The sequence below is a fragment of the Numida meleagris genome, chromosome 3, assembly GCF_002078875.1.
Source record: "Numida meleagris isolate 19003 breed g44 Domestic line chromosome 3, NumMel1.0, whole genome shotgun sequence".
In the NCBI taxonomy this organism is placed as follows: domain Eukaryota; kingdom Metazoa; phylum Chordata; class Aves; order Galliformes; family Numididae; genus Numida; species Numida meleagris.
The window spans coordinates 98638028-98660900 of record NC_034411.1 but is presented as its reverse complement, the minus strand read 5'-3'; the positions used below and the strand labels follow the sequence as shown (position 1 = coordinate 98660900).

The window sequence follows — 22873 nt, the reverse complement described above, 5'->3', positions numbered from 1 at the left end:
CCCACTTTCCTTACACTTTGATTTCAATTTGTCTCATCGTGTTACCAATTTTCAACATTTGCTTCTACTGAAAGAATAGGAAAGTTACAACTGAACGAAGCTGTTAGCTATACCCTCTCTTATTAAATTATCAAGTTTTTCATAGAAACCTTAGACAAAACTTTAAGAACAAAGAACAGATCAATACTAATTCTTTTGGTATTCATTATACTATTAGTCACAGGGCTCACTCATACATTTCCAAATTTTAACATAATCATTTCAGGATGAAGAGTAGGTTTTTTTTGTCCTGTCCCAGCAACTTTTTCTTGGCATCACATTTCACACCCTTCATCTCTGTCAGAAAAGTGCAGTTTGGGGTTTTAGGATCACGGGTTTTTTTGTTTGTTTGTTTAAGAAATACAGATTTATCAAGGTTGCTGCTTCTTTCAGAGAATGCCTTTTTAATTGATCTGTTTATTCCCTTTGAACGTACACACCTCAGCAAGGCAAAGGGATCAAGTTATATGACACCATGGTTCCAAAGGAATAATTGCAACTTGTTTGTGCTGCCCTGAAGAAGAGCTTGTAGCTTAAAAACATGACCACTGTACTGATGAAGTAAAAGTCAGGGTAAATAAAAAATACAGGGTTCTTTTTTTTTTTTTTTTTTTGAGTTTTTGGTGAGTTTGGGGGCTTTTTTTTTGTTTTGTTTTCACTGGGGAGTAGCGTGGGTGGAGAAGAGACATATTAGGAGGGGGTTCTGCTCCTGAAATCAGCCACAGGGTCACGATCAAGGATGTTGACGCTGTATTGCACTCAGTTCAGCTGCAAGGAGCTCAGCCACTTCCCCTGCACTAGAAGGCAGATGAGTCCATGCAACAGATAAAGAGGAAAAAAAAAAAAAAAAGGCCAGAAATCAGCTGTTTGAATCACAGATTCTCCTCCAGGGTTTCACTTCGGGGATGAGAAAGCTCAGGAAACAGGGCACTCCTTCAGCATCTCATGAAGCTGACTGCAGCTGCCAGAGGATTCCTCTGCAGCAATACCAAGAAAGCTCTTGCCTCTGATATAAAAAGCACTGTGAATGAGCAATCATTAGTCAGCCACATTTTTCATATAATTACTGGCAGTGAAAAAGCAAGCATGCAGGTTGCTGTAAAATAAGGTCTAGCTACTTCCACCCAAACAGAACAGAAGCCGTTCACAGAAGTTTCAGTGGAGGAGAGGGAAATCCTCAGCGCTTCCCTCTCCCCTTCCCTCTATGACTGATTACAATCTGCTTTTTTCTATAAAGCACATTTACTGTGGGAGTTTGATTTGAAAGAATTTCAAGTAATTTAAACTTTGGCTGCAGGCATGCAGATCATTTAAAAACCAATCTTCAAGTGTTTCTATACGTTAATAACATTTCTGCTTGGTGCTATAACCAACAGTTACTTTCCAACCTATCAGCCAAAATACTCAACATGGGCTAGAATTACCTGGAATGAAATCACGAAGCATGAAGTTAGGCAGCCTGATAATAATCCCTGTGCAATTTGGGTGCAATATTCTGCTATTCTGGAGTACAGCAGCTTAGGGTAGGGGGTTGTTTCTTCTGGGGGTGGACATCTGCTACCTGGGGCTTTTTCAAACTAGAGCATTGCCAAAAACAGATTGCATCCTTGTTCATATGACAGGCTTATTCACGTTGTCTTTCCTTAATGGGCCAGGACTCATCTGTCTCCTCTCACATGGACAAAGCACTGTGTTATTCCACATGCACTTCTACGTAATCTCACCATACATTGATAAATTATTACTCAGAGTGAATAGAAGTAGCAGAATCTGGCCTTTTATTAAAGGCAGTAAATTTGGAGATGTCATTTCAGATCCGTCCTTTCTAGAATTGGAAGGCAAGTGCAAGATGCATGTTTTTCTAGGGCTTTGGCAAGTGGAAATGACAGCTTGCTCAATTTTCCTATCTCCCCATCAATGGAGGCATCTCCCATTACCAAAAAGACAGTTCTTACTGCATTTCGATACCCTCCCTGAATAAGGTAAATGGACTTGATACATGGCAGGTACAAGCCAAAAGAACAGTTTCCTTCATAGCAGGCTGTAAATTTTTTGATGTGAAGACTCACAGCATTACCTTGTAAATACAAGTGCTAAGCTTTCTCAGCTCACAGGTCTGGCATGAGCACAAAATAGCAACACAAAAAATAGAATCTAAGTGACCCTAACAGAGAAAATTCCTGCAGCACTTCATACCTTCAGTAAGAACATGGTTCACAACTGAAATTTAGTTAAATATGCACAATTTTATTTATTGAAGAGATTAGGACAAAAACATTAAACCAAATACATGACAAAGCACCAGAGGCAGTAAAACCCCACCATGCACATCACCAATCTTTCCTCCTATAAGGTATTTATAAAATAAAAAAAGTCCTTCTTGACACAGCACCATCTTCAGAGTGTAAAAACATTACTCCTTTATATTCTTAGTTACCAAAATAGAACCAAGGCAGGTCAGCTGCAGCTAGCTTTGTCTCTTGATAAAGAACTGTGAAACATCCTCTTGAGAGTGGGACCATAACTTTCCTGCGAGGCAGGCAAATAGCATCCATACGTCAAATGCCAAGTAGCTGTACGCACATGCCACATACTATAATTAAGCACAAATTCAAGTAACATTTACATACTACAGAGTCCACATGTACCTACCCAAAAAACATGACCACTTCACAAAACGTATACAGGCAGTAATATCAGAACAACTGAGGTACTGGAAACACAAATATTTATGCCAAGAGATTTCAATATCATACAGCAATATAAAAGCAGTAATAAAAACATTTGCCAGTCTAAATCAAATAAAGCTATCCAGGAAAAAAAAAAAAAGCTAAATAAAAAGTTATTTAGGGACAGAAATACCTGAACAGAAAAGAAGTGTGTTAACTACAGCATGTAACATGTCATCCCAAGTCAACCCGTAATTGAAGTACTGGCTTAATACATCACTACTGTGACATTTTCTTCAATAAATAGAATAAGTCTTGACAATACAAAAGGTGCATATTACTGTGTATGTTTCAAGAGGAATATCTGCAATATAAATGTTCAGCTTATTAATACCCTCTTATTTCTTATTCTGGACATAAACAAAAAAAATAATCAAACCCAAACAATTCTTTTCCAAGTTGAGAGGAATTCAAAGAAGAAAAACAAAACAAAACAAAACCCACAATACTCTTTTTCAGTAATAAAGAGCCCTCTATTTACATGTGGGCCAGTCAGGTAAAGAAGAGATCGGTTCTCAGATAAAGACACGATTAAGGGCTTTCTGTCCTCTCTAGTCATATACGTGCAGCATGGCAGATATGGAAGCCAGTATCTCATATCTGTTAAAAAAAATTACATTTTTTTTCTCTCCTATTATAGCAGTAATGCATCTGGAAGTTCGAGTTATAATAGCTTCCTGCAACAAACCATTTGACACAAAACAGAACAGCTTGTTAAATGACAGTTACTTCCCCTTAAGGGAACAAAGCATTAAAATGTCATTTCCTGACAAGAATATTAAGTAGTTTATTTAGAAGAAATGAGTTGAAAATAGCTATCAAGAGACATGAACTGAAATTTTGTTTGTTTTTAGCACCCACTTTTCATGTCCATCTTTGTGCACCTAATTTTTTCTTAAATTAATCCCATCAATTATTAGACATCCGATTAAAAAAAACGTTAGCCAATTGTACTTTCCCTGAATAATGGCTGAAGTTAAATATTTAACAGTGCGATGCCAAGATGTGAGTTGAGGCAAAAAGTTTCTATTTGTTGTGAGTTACCACTATTTTTAATGGAACAGAAACAGGAGTGATATAGCTGCACCAGAATTGGCATGTGCAGTCTCCTTGGCTCCAGAAAGGTGAGAAGCTACAATTGCTCCATGCTGCCTTTTCTCCTCCAAATCAATCTAACCTGATAGCAAGCTCCCCCCACCCCCTAGTCTGTCCCCATGCTACATTTGTTATATTAGCTCCTTGTGGAGGTTCCTTCTCAATCCAAGGACCTCTGAGTGTCTTTTGCTACCAAGCTAGGCTGATGCAGGATGTGATTTAACACCATCAGGAAGGGCTCCTTCATGTGTCCATCTCCAGGTCATGTACCTTCTGAACACCAGTCTTTGTGCTCAGTTAAAGAATGGGTCCAAGTCTTCTTCCATGTTGACATCAGGCACCAGCTGATCTGATACTTCCTTAGCACCATATCCTGAATTCGATACATTAAAATCTGTAGAAAACCATGGATGGTCCAGAATTTCCTGTGAAGTCAGCCTTTCTGATGGCTCCCGACGCAGTATGCTACGTATGAGGCATTTTGCCTTGGGGGACAGAGTTTCTGGAATGTTAAATTGCCCACGCCGGATCTTGCTGAAGAGGGAACTAGGCTCAATGTCATGGAAAGGATAGCGTCCAACTAGCATGGTATAAAGCATGACACCTAGACTCCATACGTCCGCTGCTTTGCCAGAGTAGCTGCCATTTGTGTTCAAGATCTCTGGACTCACATAGGCTGGGCATCCATGCTTATCAGAAAGAGAGTCATCATTTCCTCTTAAAATATAAGCATCTTCTAAGCTTTCCAATTTCACTCTAGTCCTGCAGGCAAAACAAAACAAAACAAACAAAACAAAGAAGGTAAGCAAACATCAGAACACATATTCTGGGCTGTTACAGTTACACAACTGTAATGAAAATACTTTACAAAATTCAACAACCGCTGAAGCACATCGGTTTAGATTTCCACTGTATTTGTTACAGTTAACTCATAGATATCAGTTAAAAAGACATATAAGGAATACTGCCATACATGGCTACAAGGTTTCAATTACATTTATGTCCAGTAAGCATATTGGTAAGGCCTTATAAAAACATGAAAGTAACTGCTGTATTCACGTGTTTGATAATGCTTCCATAAAGATGATTTCCAAAAGGAGACACGAGTCTCATGATTATTTGTTGGCTGCACTCCAACCTGTCCAGGACTCATGTCCAAATCCAAGTCAAGCCCTAAATAGAGGTTGGACACCTTCACACTGGTGAACAGTTACTTGCACCTGTAATTCCACAAGGCTTGAGAGGAATAAAAATTTCTGCTCTGACCCTAAACAATCCCTCTGGCCAACAAGTTTTTCTTTTACCCTTGTACTCAGGAAGAGCAAGTTTAGCCAATTTCAGTCTTCCTAAGCAGACTTTTGGCCAAAGAGAGATCGAGCGAGCTGAACATCAAGATGAACAGCAAGCTTATCTACTTGGCCAAACTAGAAGAACATTTCACACTGGAATGAATGGAAGCTAGCAGAAGGCTTGCAGAAGGATGACAGGGATGCCTTATCGTGACTGCAAACTCTTTTTTGCCTACAAAGTGTTCTGAAATTGTCATTGTGCTGCAGTAATTACCTTTGCAAAAGAATTTTCTTCCATTATAAATGCCATACAGGGACAGAAAAGGACAACAAAGTTGCTTGTTGTGGCATGAGATAACATAACCTTTCTTTCCTTTTAATTCAGACAGCTAGCATCTGCAACTATATTTAAAAATCTGTCCCTTTTACAGGCAACCAAAAGGATTAGCAATTATCCTTTAGACTATTTGCCAGCAATAGTTGGCTTTAAGAGCAGAATGAGCACAACACAATGGGATTTGTCCAGTGAATACAGATAGAAGAGTGACCTAGCATCAGTGCAGACTTTCAGCAGCCCAGGGATCTACTGTGAGTATTCCTGTCCTCATCCCTTAACCTCACAGCTCTCTGTGATCACCCCTAGCCCTATGTCATGACCATACCAATCCCTGCATCACAGACATTCACAGGCAGAGACTGAACTTCATCTCAGAAAGCAGAACTTGTGTCTTTGGTCTAAAACACATCATTTCACAGGCATTAAAAACAGACAAGGAGAGCCCTGTTTCTTAAATGTTTACTGAAGACAACATCGCTTGGGCTTGATTTGCAAAAGACAGCTGAGCCAGCTCTGAATGGCACTTGGTTTCAGAGCACCTCAGTGCTATCATCTTTGAACCAACAGAAGAGCATTTTACTCTGTGGAGTACTCCAAAGGCAACTGTGCCATAAACTCTCATAACACCTGGACCTTTTCAACAGCTAGAGACGTTTCCTAGCAGAGGTGAAAGCCCCTTTGGCAACATGCCTTGGATCAGGAAGTCATAAATACAGAATGCAGGATACCTGGCTCCCAAGCACAGTGTGTCCAGGCAGCTCCTTCCCTCATTAAATAGACCACTGTTTTCTCCTCCAGTGCGGATGCTGATGGGGTTTGTGCAACACACCTGCTTCCTGATCAAGTACCCATTGCCAGTCTAACAGCATTTCTTCTGGCAATGGACAACAGCTTGTTAGCACACCAACAACACTTTACAGCACCAATACTTCACACGGGAAGCTGGCTGCAAGGAGAAACTGACTGTAATTATCAAAACCACAACAATTTCCCTCTGTACACAGCTTAGAGGGTTCCAAACAGGAGAGTGCCTAGAGAAGGGTCCTTCCAGCACGCTCAGCTTCACTGTGTTTCCACACTTGTGTGGCACAGGAAGAGCAGCAAGGGGAAATGCCCAGGGAGAAAAAACACTCCTAGCAGGGCAGAGAACAGAGAGGAAGAAATGAAAGGGAAGGCAGAGACATGAGTTGTGGTTCCATTTGCACTGCCCACCTCAGTTTTTCCACAGAAAAGTATGTGCAGCAATGAAGTGGAGAGGCCAGCTACTCGAACGTGCATTAAGTCACTGAACCGCCAGCCAGGAAAGCATCGACTCACTGCTGCTCCCAGAAGCAGAGCACACAGAGGGAAAGGGGCAGGGTATGCTATTTATAAACAACTTGCAGGAGAGAATTCACCCACACACACAGTCTTGCCACTGGAGTGTCAACAGTGCAGGGAAGCAGTGTTTACTCTCCTACCCTGTTTTACATTTCTGATCGTTGCCAAAAAAAATTTAAAGCAACAGCTCACTGAGCAGCTGTTACACTGAAGAAAATTATTTTAATTCCTAAATCTCTTGTTTTCTATAATGAATGCCTCACAAAACTGGAAAAAGCAGACGGCAAGGTGCGTCAAAAATGCTCAGAACCTATCTTCTCCCAGAGGAGAAATTTCTTGCTAATAAACCAGACGCAGTACACAAAGGCCATATTCCTGCCCCGATTTTCATGTGAGGTGCTGCATTCTGCAGCCAGCAGCCGTCCGCGCATGCTACGGCAGGTTTTGTTTCACCAAGCAAATGGAACAACAGCTGGCCCTTATCTGCCTGCTCCTCCATAATCTGCGACCAAATGAAGCAAACACTCAACCAGGTTTCTCATCCCGCTGAGCTTTGAGGAAACAAAAGGTCCCAAACCAAACAAAAATACAACATTCAGCTCTCTCCTGCCCTTCTAGCCAGCCCCCAAACCCTCATGCAATAACAGCCTGATATACAAGGTGAAAAACCACAAAATGTCTCCTTCACCAGGCTGCACTCCAGCGCGGGTATGGGCACTAGATGCCCCCTCAGCACACGAGCATCTCCCTCACAAGCTGCCATCCTGCATCTCCTGAGCACCCACCTGCGGGGTACACAGCCCAAGCATGAACTTCCCCTTTACCACCAGAAACATCTGGGATGTTCTTACTTCCCTAAGGGTTTGGCTGTGCTGGAGGAGGCGACCACAGCCCATGCATCATGAAATATCACTGCTGAAGGCCCTGGCTGGGTTGCTCTGTGCTGCCTCCCACGACCCAGAGCCAGGGTAGACTCAGGACAGGCTGGTTTCTTAAGAGACAGCGACTCCACACACCTCAGCCTTGCATATAGCACGAAGTCACTGTGCAGCTGGGTAGCATGCTGCTGTGAACTGTAAGTATCACTCCACTTCTTACAGCCATTTCATGGTTTTTCAGGCAATTGAAAAGGAGCAGCCTGGCTTAGGAGCTGCTATTTCTGACTGCACAGCCTCTCTGAGAGAAACAGATATCCCTGGCTTCCAGCTCTGGCTAGCCTCCCCATCCTCCAGATTTCAAGCATTGCCTAAAAGAGCTGTTTTCTGCAAATCTGAGATATTTTTTTTCCCCTGTAGAGGGGTGGAAAGGGGGGGACAACAGGAAAGAGAGGATCTAAAAACAGAGAAATGCGCACAGACACTCTGGGTGAGCACCGATTTCTTCCCCTCCACCTCCTCTCTCAGAGGAAGCACTGAAATGAAATATCCAGGAAAAAAGAATAGAAGCCAACAACAACAAACAGACCCTCAAAACTGCAAGGAGTTGCTGAGAACACAGAACCTCTGCAGCAAAGGCTGGAAGCGCATCCAACTGCAGAACAAACAGACAACCCGATTCAATTTGGCCCTTGGCAGGCAGGGGACAGACTTGAAACCAAACACTGAAATGGGAAATCACAATCAGCTTGGAAGCACTTCCTATTACAAAGAAGAGAAGGCACAAACAAAACAGAACAAAAAAAATCATTCTACTTCTTTAAAGTCACATTTAAAAAAAAAAAAAGGAAAAAGAAAAAAACAAAACTTCCATTCTTTAAATAATTAACTCACATCAGCCAACTGAATGACCCCCACAAGAGAAGAAAGTTTTCCAAAGCATCAGCATTTGAGTTCAACCATTTAAATGGCCGCAACAAAAAATTAATCCCTGAAGTTGAAACAAACTACTGCCAAGGCCGGATGAGAATCACTTTGTACACACACTGTAGGGCAACAAAGACTTTTGTCAAGGCTTGCGTAATTACAGTACATAATTTCAAGTTTTAATGCAGACCCTGAATAAGCACTTGGAAAAAGAGCATTATGCATCTATCAGATCATTGATAAAACACTGCATTAGTCTAATGCGTTAAAAAAAAAAAAATACAACCCCTGAATCACGGCTATTTAAAAAGGGGAAGCTATTCTGCCTATGAATGCTTTCCCATTACTGGTGAATGAAACCACAGAAGTGCAATCAGAGGGCAGCAGCAGCACTCAGACGGGAAATGCGCCTTTGTCCCCATAGAAACCGTCAGGGAAACCCATGAAAAACAATACCACTCTGAATTTCTTATCAATATGCCATTCATTACTTGACTGCATTCAGACTTTGCTCTTCAGTAATGTAACAAAACCTAATCAATTAAACGTCTTCCAGAAGATTCTTCAATGCAGCCTCCTGAGTTAGCACCCCTTTCTGGCGGACGGCTTTGTTGCACATCCTACACCTTTTTTTCCAGGGTGATTCACATTATTCCTCCCTGTAGAGCTCAGGGGTTACTGGCAAATTACTCTCCTGCCTTTTGACACCGAAACCAGGGCTGTAAGAAGCCGGCATTCACGCTTGCTCCGCTCTTATTCTCCAAAAGCAAACACAATTTCCATACCAGAATCAGTGGAATTATTCAGAGGGCTCAAAGCTCGTGAGGCAGAGGGAAAAAAAAGAGGAACATTTAAAGCAGAAATACTGACTGAAAGTCCGAGTGTTTCAGAGGAAAATATCTTTGCCACTGTTTATTTACTGCAGTGGAGGAGTCCATACCTGAATCAACGAAAGCAGCTGCTTCCAGCCTGTCCCCAAAGCCATCTGAAGGGAAATAGCACCTGAACCACAGCTGAGCCACTGTTACCATTTTGGGAATGCTAACTGCAGGCTGAGCCCACAGTTTTAGTCCAGCATCACTTCCAATGCAATGGCCAAAAATCTGCTGCTCTGGAAAGAGGCATCCTGCTTCAGACTGCAGGCACACCAGCCGCTTGCTATTCAGGTAGGGTCAAAATGAGATAATCCAGATTTACAGATTATATGGAGCAGCCTCATGCCTCCCAAGATCAGAAAACAACCATCAGCTGAATTGAAATTGCCATCCAAATTGCCATTTTACTGATATGGCTGCAGGTTGACATAAAACAGCAACTTCTAAAGAGAAGAGGTGCCTCACAGAGTTCGCCCCTAAATTAGCCTGCCCATAAAAAAACAAAGCCACTCAAGCAATCCTCTCTCATATTTCAACATTACTCTGACTGAGGCCAGGAAAGCCTCTCCCTAGGTGAAGGCACTCAAGCCATCAGCAGGAACCTGTAACTGCCCAAGAGATCAGGGATTGCTCCTGTGTGGCCTATAACTTACAGGTCATTTAATCAAGGTCAATTGCTAGCACCCCATCACAAAGATGAGCTTGAATGCAATTATGCCATCAGGCAGGAAGGAAAAAAAAAAAAAAGCTTGACACTGGAAACAATTCTCTTTTACTAATTGATTATTTTAACTAAGAGAATCTCTCCTAAATAATGCAGAAGCAGGCTGCCTTTGTGGAGGCAGTGAGATGGGGATGGCAGCTAATGAAATCCCACGCAGATGATTTGCAGCTTGGTGCAAACACCCAGCCTGAACTTGGAACCACCCAATCTCCTCCCAGGGCAGCGAGGTGCTCAGGATCAGAGGGGAAACGTTACGCCATCAATTTAAATTCTGTTCCTTTTGCTGCTAAGATCCCTTCCAGCACATAGAGGCACACAGCCTGGGAGTTCACTGCACAGCATCCTACGCAACTCCAGGAAAAAAAAAACCTGCACAGAGGCTGTCAGACAAACCGTCTCTTGCATAATGAAACAGACTCAAGGATATGTTTCAAAAGGCAACTGGGACTTGCAGGCAGTAAAGGTTTTACAGGATGAACGTTGTTCCTAAGGGAAGATTCCCTCACCGGTACTTCCGTGGAATAAGGAAGCCTCTAAAAATTACATATCCCCCCCACCCTTCCTCCAGCGGGATCCTATCCTGCCCAACATCCCCTTGCTGACATGCCAGACTGAGCAGCTTAGGGCTTTTAACTTGACTTTAGCCAGTTTCCACTTAAACAACTCACCCAGACTCACCCCTCACACCACTCCAAGTAGGGCTGGGGGCCCCATGGCCTCGGCCTTAGAACATTCAGACAGGATTGCTGGGAACAGCCCAGCCTATGGGCCATGCACTGAGTTTCTTCCGTGCCCTCACTGCCTAAGGTGACAACAAGCTCCCACAAAAGTAGATAGGGTAGATAGGAATGCAACGATGTGTGAGTGCCTGCATGGGGTAAGGGCTCTGAAATCCAGTGCAGAACCTTTCATGGAGGGGCCTGGTTACAGCCCAGCAAGGAGGCCATTATATGATAAACATCTGGCCAGGGGAGCTACTTTGCCTTGCTGTTACTTTTTCAGATCACAAGAAAGGTCAGAGTTTTAAAAGGCCCTGCTGTCACCTGTGTGCCATGTTCATCTTTATTTTTTTCCCCCTACATCGGTCCAAACAATGCATGGTGAAGGCTCACAGGGGAAAAAAAAAAAAAAGAGTCAAAACTTTTTTTTTGTGCTCATGTAACCACATGTTGCAAATAAAGCCCCAGATTTTTTGAGCCTACAGTGGGAGCCCAGCACCTCTAAAGTAAAACAGGCCCATTATTTCACAAACCAACTTGCAGACCTTCTGCTTAGGTGACTGTAACCTGTCTCTAAGCAATATACATCTACTAAAAAGCATGTGCTTCAAACTAAATTAAAATTCCTGGTTGATACCTGTTTTCCGTCTGCTCTTTTCCTTTCTCACTCCCAACCCTGAAGTAATTTCACAGTGTGATAAGGACAATTAAAATAAAATACATAAGAGAATTTCACCGTGGCAGCTGCCACTACCCAGGTGTCTTCCAGCTCTGAGGCCTGCAGACTCAAAAATCAACATGGAATATATTTTGCACTGAGTCTATGGATGGAGGTTTTAAAGTCTTCAAAATGGCCAGATGTTGAACTCTCAGTGCAAGATCTCTCAAGAAACATCTTTTTCCAGGGACTGTGGAGAGCACGTCCTCAGAGAGAGCAATCTCACAAAAGGCATCGCGTGATGAGCACCCAGTCATGACAACCAATACAGCCAACATACAATGCAGAGTTCAGTCAGAGTGCCCTTCTGGAAAGTCATACAGAAGACCAGAAAGCCAGCATGCAGCCAGCCCTCAGAGTGGGAGAAGCGTGACAATCCCTGCAAGAAGAGCCTTACAAAAAGCAAGTGACCATGAGAATGTCATTCAAACCCAAACGTAGAGCTGAGCCATCGTAAGAAGCGATATGGGCACTTGCCAGCACAAACCACCTCAGCACACAGTGAGGAAGGTTTGTCAGCGGTTGTGGTGGGAGAGGCTGGGCAGGACACAGAGGCAACCTGCAGCCTGAAGTAAACGCAGGCCCCCCAGCAGGGCTTCTCTACTGCTTCAAGTCACCCACAGGGCTGTGTCCCACATCGTCCTTCAGAAAGGAGATAAAGTGTTACATGTCCAGCTACCAACCAAACACTAGAAGATAGCACAGTCTGAGGGCAAAACCTGCTGCAAACTCCGTAAGCGCTACATCACGTGCTCTAACCACTCGTTCTCCCTTAAGGATACTGAATGTCTGCACATTTGGAATTTGAGATTCATCCTGGGGCCAACCAGCAGCCAACTTCTCCCTGGCTTTTACTTTCATTTATGACCTAAGGCACAACACTTAACCTCTGTGGCTCCATACGCCCTCAGGAGATTTAAGCACTTCACAAGGCTGACGTGATGTTTGACATCTGCAGGTAGCCTCCCACGCCCCATCAGGAAAGGCATCGCATTGGCAATAAACCCATAGCATAGGAGAAATGAGGAGCTTTGCAACCAAACCCCTAGAAGGCAACTGGAAGAACAAACCTTTCTGCAAAGAACAGTTATGTAACTGCTCCTACATCTGAAGTTTGACAGAAGAGATTTGATACTCGTAGAGAAGTTTGCCTTCCTTCCTATATTCCAGAAGAGGCAAAATAATAATAGTTTGGGAGGTTGAAATTTTACCTACAATTTTCCACTATTAAAGAAGTGGTATTACTTGGTCCTGTGGCATTCATTGAGGGTAAGGTGAAGAGCTCAAACAGCAAAGCAGATGAAGATTGGCTTTATTTGTAATGCTCTTGGCATTTGTAAATCAGAACTGAAGGAAAGCATTAACTTACCTCTTCTCTATTGAATTATCAGTAAAATAACAGACTCTAACACCATGGGGAAAAAGTGCTGACTGGATTGCAGTTTGAAAAATGCAGGGAAATAAACTTACAGCTAACTATCAGAAAATGAAATGTCTGCTTGCAGAAAGGTGGGAATGTGCAAGCATTCCATGTTTATTTTTTTTGTGGGATCAGGTTTGTACCACTAGAATTGCAGATAACATAACTAGGTCACTAGCATCATCCACTTAAAGCTGAGTAACTAAGACTGGGGGGGGGAGAGGAGAAAAAACAATTCCAAGAGTATCAAATAAATATATTATGCTAACACAATTTCTAAATTGGCAGAAGTGCTGGCTGGATTCCCCTGGTACAAAGCAGAAAGTGTCAAATGATATTATTTGTATTGAATTCCACCTGCCTATCAATCATTTCTTATATTTACTCAAAGTATATGGGAAAATTACAATATCTAAATACCAAAATTATTTTAATTTTCCCCTCAACAACTATGATGAATGTTCAAGGTCTTTAAGCTTCAAATGTTACGACAGCTAATATTTTAATATAATTAAAGGCTTAAAAAAAGCACTAAAGAAATTAATAATTCCCTGACAGCAGAAACGTTCTTGTATTAAGAAAGCCGTTGGAACAAGCAGCAGATAAATGCTTGATTTAATTCTGAGATCTCTGAGGTGGCTTTCTCAAAGCATCTGCTGTACATCACACTGATGAACTGCTTTATTAGCTATACTCTGAATACTGCTATTTTTAGCACAATCTAAAAAGCCCTGCCCATTCTGCAACATCATTATGGGACGCCAGAAGGGCAGAGTTGCTCTGCCCGAGGGCCTACTATGAGGGCAGACTGTAAGACTGTAAATACCATTAATGGGAATAGAGCAAAAATAATCAAAAGAGCACCGCAAAGATTAGCAGCAACACTGACCCATCCTCATATCCAGGATGAGAAAAGAGACCAACACACATGGAAGTAGAAAACATATGAAAGGATGTTTCATCCTTGCTCATCTCTAATGTACTGGATTCAAATTTTATTTAGACGTTTAAGGGCCTGATTTTTAAATAGTTAAGAATCTAACAGGTAATTTAAAAAGTCTGGTGAGACCCGGCAGTGGCAAATTAAGCGTTTTCCATGTTTTCAATAATCTGGCAGTCACTGCCCTCATTTAATGGATGTACTGCTGCTTGCTAAGACAGTCTTACAAAACATTTCCAGCCATGTGGTAATGTCTTAGATGCTCTGCTTCATCAAGATCAGCAGCAGGTTTAAGCAGCTAAACTCTGAAATTTCAATACTTTGCTTATTTCACCTACAATTTACACATAGAAAAACATAGACACAATTTTCCCCAAAACAATACCTCCCTACGTTCCTTTATGTGAAACGAACAAAAACAGAACACAAAAGACCTAAGATGCTTGCCAATAGCACACATCATTTTCATGGAATGCAATCATCAAAATTTCTGCAGTTCAAGATTCAAGTTCTAAGATGAAGCACCTTGAAAAAGATGAATTGCTTGGTTTCCACAGGGTAGAACTTCACCTTTAAGTGCTGATGTATTTACATACACACAATAGCAAGATGTAACACACCATCACAGTCTAGCTTTGATTTAGCACGTCAAGAGAATGCTGCTAGTAAGATCAGGACCCCTACAAAACACGCAGCACCACCAGCCTCCAACATTTCTTTTTTCTACCTTCTTACTTCCTCGTTCATTACCGTTATCAGAAGGGCACTGTAATTTGCAACATCCAAATAACTGGCATTCTTAGCAGTGACATCAGCAAGAGCAAAGAGCAATCCTAACTCTGCTAGATCAAGATCTTGAATCTTTGCAAATTCCAGCTGTAGTTTAGATAATGGGAATGAAGTGGGAAGAGATTCAATGCCATATTCACCTGTCTGCAGAACTCCACAAGCTCTGATTTCATAACCAACTATCAGGGCAGTGTTGGGATCAACGGAAGGAGGATGTACTATGAAATCCTTTAATTGATTTTCTTTTTTAAACAAATGGAACTGCCTCCATGTATCCCTCACATTCTCACTGGCTCCTGCAGTCAGTCTGGCAACTCTCTCTAAAGGCTGGAGGAAACAGTCAGGCAAAAAAAGAAAAACTGCTGAAAAAGAGCTCCAGTAAGGAACAGGTGACACACAGCAGCAGAGTTCACAGATATTTCTCAAAACATCATTTTCTCCTTTTTTCTTTCACCCTGGATCACCACAGGTACCAAAGTAAAGCAGATTTTGTAGCATCCATCTCACAGGCAGCAATTTCTGAACGCAAGGCAGCTCAGAATGATAGAATCATTATGGTTAGGAAAGACCTCTAAAGATCACCTAGCCCAACTGTCAGCACACGGGCAATGCCAGCAGGCTCCCAAACCATGAGTTTAGATGGGTGCATTGCTCACACCAACACCGCCGTGAACCCGGAAGGATCGGGAAGATTTTTCAGCCTAAATATAGCAGCTGACTGAAAGTGATGACTGATTACAGTCTGACAATCAGAGCATGTGAAAAAGCCAGTTGCTGAGTGGTTCTATTTCCATCTCCCACAATTTCATCTCACTGTTTATTTAGTGGAGAAAGGATTGCAGTACCTCTCTACATCCAAACCAACAGCACATCCAGAAGAGAACCATATTACGGTCATCTTAAAAATAACCAGCAAGTCATGTTTGACCTTTAAAGTGAATTACTGTACAATTAGAAGACACTGTTCAAAAGTGAGCAACTGTGTGATTTCGCAGACTAGTTACGCGAAAAGCATTCTCGAGCGCAAACACTGCTATTATAGTACGCACCACTCTTCTTGGGTGGCTGCAGGACTTGGCCTCGTGCCGTGGGTTGCGTTCAGTTCCTAGTAAGCGGCAGGGTAGGAGTTCAAAAGTATTCAGCACGGGCCTGCGCCTGCCCCCACTATGCTGCTCTGAGCTCATGCTGCCTTCACTCACAGTGGAAAGTAAGCTCCAGTCCTGTCCTTCATAGGAAACTAAACAAGTTTCTGCATATCCCCAGGAAAAATCCATTTTAATGTTAGGACGTTATCAGCTACAATAGAAATCCCCACCTGCTCCACGCACGTTTCTTTGTTATCTACATTAAAAGTGCTGTAATGGTGTTTAATTATTAAACTCAGAATAAAAGTTGTGAAAGTGCAGCCTGCATATACTTGCTTTGTATTTCTCCCTGAATGGACATAAAGCCAGCTGCACTTTAAGCCTTCTTATTAGAATAGAAGGAAATGGTAATCATATATATTGGGGCCACAGCAAGAAAACAGGGAATAGCTAAGAGTTGCCTGAACTGAACTAAGAAACAGTCTTCTATTTTACACCTTTTAATCTCTTTACAAGCAGAAGTACATTTTAGAAAACTCATCTTTTAATAAAATTTAAGTAGAGAATATTTAAACAGGATAGATGCTGTCATTTTTTATTGTAGGGTCAGGAACTTCTCTTTAATGACTGAATTGTCTATTAGCTTTCTGTCATTCTCAGACCATGGACTTCCTGAGCCTGCAGAAAACTCTGTTTTTCTTATAGCTCCACAAACAGCACCACATAGAATTGATACACTTTGGTTATTCTTAATGACTCTCTCCAGAAGGTCTACTTTTCCCTTCAACAGCTCGAGCAAGCTTTCAGACAACTCGTTGGATTGAACCAGAAGGGAAAAAGTATCTCCCCATCCTCCACCAGGACATGAAGAAACACAAAGGCAGGCTCTGTCCCCATTTAGTTTTTCTTTCTGATGCCCTCTTCCCATTTAATCCCTCTGAGAAAGCCTGACATTACTCTGGCAGTGCTCATTACTCTGATGGTTTGCGTGGAAGTTGCAAGAAAATACACGATGTAACATAATTAAGGAAAACTAGTAACCGTAAGGAAAGAGACGTGAAGTTTCCAAAGGTTTAACAGTATAGCTATGGCTCAGCATCAGAAATAGCACTTTAGCAGTATACCTGGAGCATCCAGCTCTACTTCCCGGTCTCCCATCTCCTCCCCCAAATCATTAACCAGACAATTACTGAGAAAAAAAAGTGTGTAGGGAGGAGATACAAATAAAACCAACAAATAAAAAAGGGCAGTTGCCCAAGTACCACAACAGTGATACTAAAAACAGGCACCCACAGAGCAGCAAGGCAGTTTTAGTCTTATTCCAGACAATATCCTTAGCAGCAGCCTCCAGACCCTTCCAGAGAAACAAGCAGCTGTCCTCAGAGCAGTCCTTCAAAGCACTGCTGCCCCTTCCCTTCAACCTGTGTCAGCATTAACCACTTGCTGTTCTTCCTGCTCACTGGAATGAGCCATTTCAGACTGCAGCACTCTCTAACAGAGCAGCTCTTTTAGTCCTTTCCTCTTTGAACACCAGTTGTATTTGTGTTAGCGGAGCTCCCTACACCAGTCATCTCCATAGAGCCTTCCTGCAAGAGACATCCACTCCTCAGGAATGGGGGTACTCCTTAAGGAGGAGCTGCAGAGGCCAGGCACAGCTGCAAACAGCACTGTACTTACTTTACTCCAAAGCCTAAGTCAGAAGGTCACATGGCATATCCATCCCATGATCAGGTTGCAGAGGTAAGTAAGGAAAGTGAAACCCCTCATGCACCACAAATGAACTGTAGGGTGACAAAGAAGAGCACAGCACCCCATAACTCTGAACCTGACCTGAGACACCCCCACCTGCAACATAAGGGATGCTCTTACCTTTCTTCATCCTTGAAAATAAACTTTCGCAGCTTGAGATCTCGCAGTACCAGTCCACCATCATGGCAGTGTGCAACAGCGGAAGCTATTTGATAGAAGAGCTTGGCTGCCTCCTCTTCTTTAAGCTTCTTGCAGGTGCGAACGAATGAATGCATGTCCCCATAGCTCCTTTCAAAGAACACATACGCTTTTGTCTCCCCAAGAATTATTTCAGTAATTTGGTTGATATTTTTATGTGCAGGCAGACAAAAACATGGTGCTAATAACTCCTGGTAGCAGCCAATATCAAACACCTGCAGGAACAATGACAGTAAAGCCAGGGTTAGCACTGCGAAGGACAGTGAATGACAGTGTATCTGATTCTGTTAACAGAGCAGCTCTGAGCATAGTTTATGCTGTACCGATGCAAACAGGATGTCATGGGCTCACGGCATGGAGGACGAGAAAAAAACAGACTGTTCAACCCCTCACAACACATACATGGAGCCTCGATGGGAAAGACAGGCCTCCAAAACTTGTAGCAAGAACAGATTCATTAGCTAATAGCTGATCAAATTGACAATGTAATCTGGATTAAGCTCTACAGATCAGTGACATGTGCAGGCAGCTCTCATAGTGAAGCTTGTTTATTTTGCATCCAAACAAACTCACAGACAACTTGACCAGCAGTTCTGCCCTGAGAAGCTGTCAGATTAAACCCACCCCGATCCACACGCCTCCCTCTTGACTTTATTAACACATTAAAGCTTGACAGATTTTCAGGTTTAAATATCATCCTTCACCATTCATATTTACTTCCTGCATTTCTTTCCTCTCCCGCAAACAGCAAAGTCACTTTCATTTTCAAAGTCTCAGTTTTACAATGGCTGTTTATGAGATCAGAAGGACAACCAGGGAAGCAGCCCCAGTGTCGGAGCGCAGACAAACACCCTTCAAAAGGGAAAAGGCAGAACCACCCCAAGCTCTCCGTGCTTCAGTCGAGTGCTCCATTAAAAGCAATGTGTCCCTTTAATAGCGAGTATGTTATCACTGATCTTGTGAATGAGCTGTAGGAATTAAAAAGGCTGCTGGGAAACCCAAACATAAAAAGTTACTATAATCTAGTGATGACGAATGAATCAGTATTCGAGTCGATTGAGAAATGCCCACATTACATGAAGAAGAAAGACTTCATTGAGAATAACAGCAGTCAGTGTGCTGGAGGAGAATATAAACCAAGTATTGATGGGAGGGATTTTTGTTTTTAATTATACCTGCTCCGGATGTGCTACAAAGCAAGGGATTAGTGTTTCCACCAGCATAAAAATACTATTAATATGTAACTCGCTCTCTGGTGTTTTGTTACTTGGGTAAAAAGAATTTAAGGTAGTCACGTCCCATTTTAATTGAACACAAAAATGAAGAGCCTGGTAAAGCTACCAAACACAGCAGTTTAAACCACAGTTTCTTATTTTTGTATTCTATCTGGCTTTTGTACTGCAGCAGCAGGTATTTGCATACTCTCCCAGATGCAAACATCCCTGCTTTCTTTGAACCTTTACAAAGCTTTCAGAGCTGGACATTAGAGATACAGTTCAATCCAAATTTACCTAAGTCTTCACAACCCACACCATGCGTTGCTTCAGAGCACAATCCTAACCAGCCCCTTCCACAGAAGAGGACCCAAACCCAAACCATGGAGAAACCCCCTCCTCGCCCCACACCTGTGCGGCTGCGCTCCAGCATAGCAGACACAACCTTAAGGGATGCCAGCCAGATCCCACACATTTTGCAGAGGGCAGATCAGCACGGAGGCATTCTGGCGACACGGCGAGCCAAGGAAGCAGAACTGGGGAGGGGTGTTGCTGAAATCACCCGGGTGTAAATCATTCCAGAGGAGAACTCATTGACGTTTATATCTCAGAACTCTAAGTGAATGGCTATGCTACAAAGAGGATGCTATAAAATAAAAGTTAAGTGGTAATATTCACAGAGCTCAAATCCCTTGTGAAAAGAAGTCCAGAACTCTGTCCTAACCAGACTGTCCTGATAGAAATTAGCCACATTTTGCGGTTGTCGGGCTACCTTAAGCAGGTCTGGATATGTATCAGCACTATGTTTGAAAAGGGGGAGATAGGAAGCACCATCACACTGCTACAGTGTAGAATACCTTTTATAAAGGGCTTCTTTGTATCCCAGCTTTTAAAATCCCTGGCCTCAATTCAGCAAATGTCCAATAAGCTGCAGTTTGATTTAGTTCTCGCTGGGAATTGGAAGTGAGAAGTTACCATTGTTTGGATGCCATAGAGCCTTGAAGCAAATAACGGCATCTGTACAGTCAGTGGGTGCAGCCAAATGAATCTTGAGAATCATCAGTATGTGTCTGTTATCCAGCCCAATGTTTGTGCAAGCAATCTCCATGAGCGTCTTCAATAAGATACCAGCTAGCAGGTCTCTTTGCCGGAAGGCTACTTGACAAATAGCAGTCATGTTACCGCAGGCATTTTAAAGAAGGCTTTAAATTAAGATGAGTTCAGGACTGACAACTGCGTATTCACAAACCGGCAATTTGAGCCAGGATTATATTTTTGGAGCCCTGCTAGAAGTACTGCCTTGCACATATGGAAAAACTGATACTATTGAAATGTCGGGATCAGCTTAAAAACATACAGCGTAAAGGGAGGAAAGAAATCAAGTCCAGCCTTTGTGAGCTGCAGCCACGCCGCTCCTGCTGTTACCAAAACACCACCTTAATCCTGCAAACCAAACAGGAAACAAAGGAGAGCAGAGCCCCCGCTTCACCGCTCGCCACGCGAGTTCACCTATGATTTCACACAGAGCAGCAGCTTTGTGGGATCTGTTTATTTCATGAAAAGATGCCAATGTCCTAGAGTGCAGCACTGTGCTGCTGCACCGAGCTGGCTTTCATTCTAGAAATTCTCCTGCTCTGTTTCAGTTTAGTAACAAAGCATTCACTTCAGCATGCAATATTAGTCCTTTGCAAAGTCACAGGCGCTTTTTTTTCCCCTGAATAACCACACAAAGTCCAAAGTTGCCTTAACATCAGGTTGTATAACTCAATCAATGAGCACATTTAAATCGCCTTCTGAACTCCAGTCTCTACAAACAGAGAAACAGGGGTGATTATTTTCACTTCCCTGCTATGAGCCAGTCCTGAACTTATGAATTGAGCACAGAAGTATGAAACCATCAGCAACATGAGCATTAATCCCTGGAATGTGAGCGAGTTACAATACGTCTACTTTCCAGTTTTTGCACTAGTTTGACACCCAAGATTGCCAAAGGGCACAATTCTCTATTTCAGGAACAATGCAAATACTGCAGTGCCTGCTGCAAGGTTGCAACGTGCTCCATAGTTACAAGAACTACTACTGCGGGGCATGAGTCTGGCTCACTACAGACAATGAGATCTGCAATTTAGGAACAAAGGAAAATATTCCCTCAGCCCAAAAGAAGGATAGCATCCCTCGGCAGACGTGCACACATGTGGGGTTCTTCCTCCAACAGCTCACCTCTAAGCGCAGAGCAAACGGGGAGGAGGCATGGAGAGCAGACGGGCTACAAAGAGCGGGCCAGCTATTTTGTCTGCTCCTCTGAAAGCCGTAGGTGTGCAGGTTTTATTCTTGTTCAGCTGTGGAGGGGGAGGATGATGTTTGCAAACAAGCTCCATGGTGAGGGAGCTCGGGCTGATTCATTCAATGTGGGTTTTTTTTTTTTTAAATCACTTTTGAGACAAAGCTGATTGCGACCTTCCCGCTTCCGCATCCTCTTCCGTCCCAGAACAAGGGATGGGGAGAAAAACCAAGGCAGCCAGCAGGTCCCAACACCTCCAAACAAGCTGGTGATTCCCCACTCCATTTTGAGAAGCGAGAGTGGGGAAGATGAGGTTTTCTCCTGCCCTGAACTCCCGCTAAGACCTACTTAAAGGATGGCTCTTTCCAGAACAATGTCCCCGGGGTGAGAGGCAGAGCTGGCTGCGGGCCACCGCTAGAACGTGGCCATTGTCTGGAGAGAGGGAAAAGTTCCAGGATGCGCCCTGAATGCTGCTCCCGAGCCTTTCATTTTTAAAAGTGTTTAATAATTGAAGCCCACGGCTGCACTCGCCCCTCCTGCGAGACACGGGAAACTGACACGAGACGTGAGGATAACAAGGAGGAGAGGCATTACCTTGCAAACCAGCTCCTCGCCACTGTGCAGATGTACGGCTCGGAAAACGTGGTCTCCCTCGAGAGGCTCCAACAATAAGTATTTCCCGATGCAAGAAACGCAATGCGACAAGTTCGGGGTCTCCGGCGGGCTCGGCGAGCCTAGATTCGGGCTAAAACTCTGGCTTGGCTCGATGGACCGTATGGACGAAAGCTCCTCAAAATCCTGGGTTTTATTCCGCGGTCTCCCATATCGTGCTATCGTGATAGGGGTTGACCTTTGTATGTTCATGAGTATGGAGAAGCCCAGCGGAGACGCTGCACCGGAGCCCTGGCGTGGAGAGCGGTCCCTCGCCCGTCCAGCTGCGGCCGCCTTTGTGTGCGCCGGGGGGGCGGGAGCGGGAGCGCGGCGGCGGCGGGCGACCAGCCTCAGCGCCGCGTCCTGGCACGGGGAGAGAGCGCTCAGCCCGCCGCCCTTTGTTCCGCCGGCGGCCGGGCGCGGAGCGGAGCGGGGCGGGGGGCGGCGCGGCGGGGAGCGGGGCGCGGAACGGTGCGGCCGGAGCTCGGCGCTGCCGCGGGGCGAAAACAAAAGGTTAAGTCGGGCGCTGCGCGCACGGGGACCGTCCTTTCTCTCTCTTCTACAGCGAGGCTGATCCGCGCTGCCGAGGCCGGGCTGTAGATGGCGTGGGAGCTCCGCCGCTGGCGCCCGCGGCGCTCCGAAAATGCCCCGCGAAATAGCGAGGGAGCATTTAACCGGGAGCGGGCAGCGGCCGCCGGGCCGACAAAAGGGAGCGCGGCGCGGCGGGAGGCTCCGGGGGGGGCGGCCCGAACCGCGGCTCCGTGCGGGGAAAGGGGAGTTGGGGGCCGCTGCGGCCGCCGCTCCGATAGAACAAAAAGTGTAAAGGGAGGATGAACGTTTTCACCGCACAGCGGGATTTGGGGCTGGGGGCACAAAGGAAAAAAAAAAAAAAAAAAACC

General features: G+C 43.9%; 1 protein-coding gene across 1 annotated transcript; it reads right to left on the bottom strand.

Moving 5' to 3' along the window:
* On the bottom strand, positions 2266-22378 carry TRIB2 (tribbles pseudokinase 2). Its single transcript, XM_021391671.1, has 3 exons — positions 21918-22378; positions 17751-18043; positions 2266-4625 (listed from the first exon to the last, which is right to left on the bottom strand). The coding sequence occupies exons 1-3, from the start codon at positions 22185-22187 to the stop codon at positions 4157-4159; spliced, it is 1032 nt and encodes a 343-aa protein (XP_021247346.1). The 5' UTR covers positions 22188-22378; the 3' UTR covers positions 2266-4156.

Excerpts from the sequence above, each read along its gene's own strand:
- TRIB2 (XM_021391671.1), bottom strand. The coding sequence starts at position 22,187 with ATGAACATACAAAGGTCAACCCCTATCACGATAGCACGATATGGGAGA. Across the intron at positions 18,044-21,917 it reads GCGAGGAGCTGGTTTGCAAG|GTGTTTGATATTGGCTGCTA; the intron begins GTAATGCCTCTC and ends TTGTTCCTGCAG. Across the intron at positions 4,626-17,750 it reads ATTTTCAAGGATGAAGAAAG|GACTAGAGTGAAATTGGAAA; the intron begins GTAAGAGCATCC and ends TTTTGCCTGCAG.